The sequence below is a fragment of the Engraulis encrasicolus genome, chromosome 20 (genome assembly GCF_034702125.1).
Source record: "Engraulis encrasicolus isolate BLACKSEA-1 chromosome 20, IST_EnEncr_1.0, whole genome shotgun sequence".
Taxonomy (NCBI): Eukaryota; Metazoa; Chordata; class Actinopteri; order Clupeiformes; family Engraulidae; genus Engraulis; species Engraulis encrasicolus.
In genome coordinates, this window is record NC_085876.1 from 10,619,583 (window position 1) to 10,624,582 (window position 5,000).

Consider the following 5,000-nt stretch of genomic DNA (forward strand, 5'->3'; position numbering starts at 1 on the left):
GATATTGTAGTTGCTGCAAATTTGATGTGGCAATATCTCTAAAGCAGGACACATTTGGACGATAAGGCTTTGTCACAAGATAAAGGAGGTGTAATGAAGAGCATTTTCAGTCTCAATTTTCCTAAACTATGTAGTTACTGCACTTTGCCCTTTGTAGGGCAGTATACTAAGGATGGGTTTCTATGCTGTATTGAACCTCCCCTTTCCTCCTCCAAAAATAACACCTTCCTCCATTCCCACATTAGTATCTTCTTCCAGGAAAATCCTTTGTAACGTTGCATTACATTGCACATCGCTGGTGCTTTTATGTAAAGCCATTTACCGATATTACAAGGTTTTGGTTACAGTCCCTGCAGCAGCGTGGGGATATGTGCCTTGCTGAAGCGCACTTCAGCCATGGAGAGAGGAGGAAGGGATTGGTAAGGGTGGGGATTGAACCTGCAACCCTCTGATCCACAGTCCAACTTCTTAACCATTACACCACGGCTGCCTCATAACCATAACCATAATCATCAGAGATTCTTTAAGTATAGAGATATGCCAACATAATAGGTTTCTATGGGCACCTACCATCCGGTCTGCCTAAAGGGCCGTGTCATAATGCTCTTAGCATTGAATAGAACAGTCCTCAGGTCTGCCTAGGTCTGCCTAAAGGGGGATTTCCCCCCCAATAATAGAACCCGATAACAATGGGCCAATGGAACCTCTCTCTCTCTACTCTCTCTTACCCTATCCTTCATCCTCCTCATGATCATCACAGCCGCTCCTCAACACCCACCCTTAGAAGTAAAAATACTTCCTAATTTTTCTGCTCTGAGTATCTGTCTTTAAAGTTGGGAGAGTCACTCCTACATGTTCATGAATTGCAAATGCAAATTGTCAGGTCCAGTTTTAGACATCATTACCATTTAAAATACACCAGCTGTGAAAATGACAGCCTTTAAAACAACATCCTGCACCTTTTCCATGCAGTATCAGACATTAGAACCGTCAAGCCCGATTTTAGGTTTACCCACCTGAGAGTGTTTGGGTAGTGCTTTTCACGGAGAAGTAAGAGAGGAGGTGTAATTTTATGTGTTGTTCAAAGCAGCCCTGTTTTCCAGGTCTATTCTGGCCGAGCGTTTTGCTTGCAGCTTATGTTTGCTGATGTGAGTCACAGCTAAAAGTGGCTGCATGGAGGCGGTAATGGACAGGCCAGTGTGTGTGTGCGTGTGTGCGTGCGCGTGTGTGTGTGTGTGTGTGTGTGTGTGTGTGTGTGTGTGTGTGTGTGTGTGTGTGTGTGTGTGTGTGTGTGCGTGTGCGTGTGCGTGTTTACATAAGTACAACTTTAAAATCACTCAGGTGGTGGATCCATACAACTGTTTCTCTGATGCAGGATTTTTTTTGGGTATGGAATGATAGAGGGACCTGGACTGCTTTTACCAAAAGCACTGAAGTAGAACTTAAAGGAGAACTTCTGCCAATTTCAATATGCTGTTTCATTGCTGACGCTACCCTTGACTTGTCATTTTTCGGCTCAGTCCTTTGTGAGATCTGAGCTATTCTAATGGGGGCAGATTTGTTTACATTAAGATTGTTCTTAACACATGCCTACTCCAAATATTATCCCAAAAGGTACCACTGTTTGGTTGTTGTCTGCTGATGTTGCATAACCTTTTGGATGTTATTGGGAATAAATAAAGATGATTTAAAAAAATAATTTTAATATTCAACTACTGACAAGTCCAGGATAGGGCGACCGTTTCGACTGCATGTCCAAATTGGCAGAAATTATCCTTTAAGTCAAAGTAATGCTTTACTGTGAGTTGTCCTGTAGGCCTACTATGGCTCAGGAGGTAGAGAGAGTGATGGAGGAAACTGCTATTTCTCTTGGGCCATTCTCTCGGCGCACTTCACCTAACGGTTTAGGCAGTGGCGACTCCAGGTTCAGCTGGGGCCCCAAGCGAAATGGCGAAGTAGAGAATATTTGAAAGAAATTTGCCACTACTGTAGCAAAGTGTGAGCTGTTACTCATCACTCTGGGGAACCCACACGGCTGCTTGGCTAGCCTGGTGACAAGATGCGCCTCTGTGTTTAGGTAGTTTGTCTTGGCTCCTCAGAGTACACTCTACTAGCATTAATTCAACACATGGAGAGTCTAGCATTACTCCCACAGTGTTGATTCTGCTCTCCAAGTGTTGTTGTAACACCACATAGTTAACTGTGCAGGGTGATGGCTGGGGCCATCCGTGACTCACGCATCCTCATTGTGACCCCCTCAGTCAGACTTCAGCCACTGAGTCAAAGTGTCATGGCGATCGCATCATCATATGGTCACAAGACCTGATGGGAGTCACCTGATCATTAGAGGGGGGTCGCATGATCAAGACTGGCATTCAGAGCAACGTGGAGCCAACAGACAACAACATGTTGACAGAAGAATTTAAATTAATTCTGAAATGCAGTGAGAATACAGACACAAAAATAAAATGAACATTAACACAACAGCACTGTCTGCTGTAGTTTGAGATAAATATTTATTTGCCAATTCATTAAATTAATTAAACACATTAGTACCTGTTATCTTCTTTTTCTGTGGTAATATATTTTTCACTTTCTGTTTTCGGTTGTTGACTTAATCTGTTGATGGTATTAGACAGCTATAGTGTCACTCATGCCTTTCGCGAACTCGTGTAGCTAAATGCTGGTGTCATTTTAAACAAAAACTTGTTCCTGGACACAGACAGTCCTTACCAATGAATTCTCCAAGGACTGTTCTTAAAACCATGTTCACAGCTTTGATTGGAACAAATGCACCTTGTGCATAACCAGCAAACACACACACACACGCATGCATGCATGCACGCACGCACGCACACACACACACACACACACACGCACACGCACACGCACACGCACACGCACACACACACACACACACACACACACACACACACACACACACACACACACACACACTAAACAGGCGTATTCCATGGTTCAACCAGAGTGCATTACTATTTTTAGTCTGAAAACATCAAGGTCTCTGTCTAGTGTGAAGTGTGTAGAAGCACCCGTGAAAGCAACTCTGTGCGAAGAAGAGAATCTACACCAGGGGTCCCCAACTTTTCTGGGGTGCATTTCCCGAAACCATAGTTGCCAACTATGTTAGCTACTTTGTTGTTTTCAATGCAATTTCCCATTGGCAACTACCCAAGTTGCTAACTGGCTAACAACTATGCATTCGAGAAACGCACCCCTGGCTACCAAGGGCTACCTGAGGCCGACTTGTTTGCTCAGCATTCTCAAGTAGAAGTAATCCTCTGACAGTACTCTTCCAGATGTAAATACAACACTAAAGTGAAGTGAAAGTGAAAGCCCCATTGGGAAACTCCAACTCCCATTGTCATTGTAACACAGCACTCCACAGCACACAAGTTGAAACCATATAATATTATACTAGTAGTGTTGTAATTACATTTGTAAGAGTAATTCCTCTTGTACTTTAAACAACTCTGATTACGGGGCTACTGGCAAAATCCCCCAAAACACAGTGAAAAAACATGGTGTCTTACTCCCTGTCTCCCCCTCTCTTGTGTGTTCCGCAGGAGTGTCGTCTCGTTTCCCAGAGATCATGGCGGCGGGGACCCACTCACCGGGCGGCCCCAACGGGATCATACGCAGCCAATCATTCGCCGGCTTCAGCACGCTGCAGGAGAGGCGCTCTCGGTAAGACATGCTACCGCAGACAGACATACAGACATAGCCTACTGTACAGTGAGACAGACAGACAGACAGACAGCCAGAGAGACAGACAGACAGACAGGCAGACAGGCAGATATACTGTACAGATATTCAGACAGACATACTGTACAGACAGACAGCCAGAGAGACAGACAGGCAGACATACTGTACAGATATTCAGACAGACATACTGTACAGACAGACAGCCAGAGAGACAGACAGACAGACAGACATACAGACAGACATACTGTACAGACAGACAGACAAGACAAGACAAGACAAGACAAGACAAGACAAACAAAAATATCACACAGTGCACCTTTAAGATGTGCGAGCTCCAACGCGTCAAGTCCAACGGCGCAGTACTTCCATTGTAAAGTATGCTCAGCTTTAACACGTGCATAATATTGAGCATGGCGTAGTAGACAGGGCTGTAGTGGAGGGTAAACGCACGTAAACGCCGTTTACGCACCTCTGGAATTTAGGAAATAGCGTTCACCCACCTCTAAATAGCGTTTACCCACCTCTAAATAGCGTTTACGCAGCTCTTAATGGCAATTACGCACGTCAAAGTTCCCTGCGCCTTGTGATCTGCCGTTGGAATAATCCAAAATAAATTTGGTGTCATTTAAAAAATATTGTTGAACATAGGCCTACTTAACGCTTTAGTAGGAATCATTTTCATCTGCTCTGTATTCGGATATGTGACCTTCCAATCAGTGCCTTTCGGCTGCGGCGGCAACACCAATCAGGATCCAGGGAATATGTAAACACATAGGTCTACACGTTGTGTATTTGCCTGCCTGCATAGTTAATCATAGTTAATCATCATGGATAGGGTGACCAGACGTCCTCTTTTTCCCTACTTTTGAGACCTAAAAAATGTGCGGGGGGAATTTCAGAAATGTCCGGGATTTTGTTGGACTGCCTGAAATATAGACCTAATTCATCTGCATTATAATGTTCATTCCGTTCCATTTGACTCCACTGCAGGTTTCTCTCTACCGTTCGCAAATTAGTCACGCCCTTCTCATCAAATCTAGCCACTTCGCACCGTGTGTCCGAAAGAAGTAGGGGACAAGCCAGTGCGCCCCATGTTTACAAGCGAAAGCGCATCTGTCCGCCGGTTCTACGGACGGCAATGCCGATAGAAACGCAAATGCACGTTCGCGCGGTGGAGTTGGAAAACAAAAAAAATCCCGCGTGTGAAGCCAGGTATGAAAGTAACCTAACACAGGAGTAAGCCTAGTAACACCACCAAATCCATCATTTAGGGA

The 5,000-nt window shown here is 44.6% G+C and overlaps 1 protein-coding gene across 2 annotated transcripts in view; it reads left to right on the plus strand.

Annotated features, from left to right (window-relative positions):
* The window catches only part of ripor2 (RHO family interacting cell polarization regulator 2), a 103,316-nt gene that overhangs the window by 50,374 nt on the left and 47,942 nt on the right, over positions 1–5,000 (plus strand). For both annotated transcript variants that reach the window (XM_063185402.1, XM_063185403.1), the window contains exon 2: positions 3,588–3,708. In XM_063185402.1, coding sequence (XP_063041472.1) covers positions 3,588–3,708 — 121 coding nt within the window. The remainder of the gene's footprint in view (positions 1–3,587; positions 3,709–5,000) is intronic.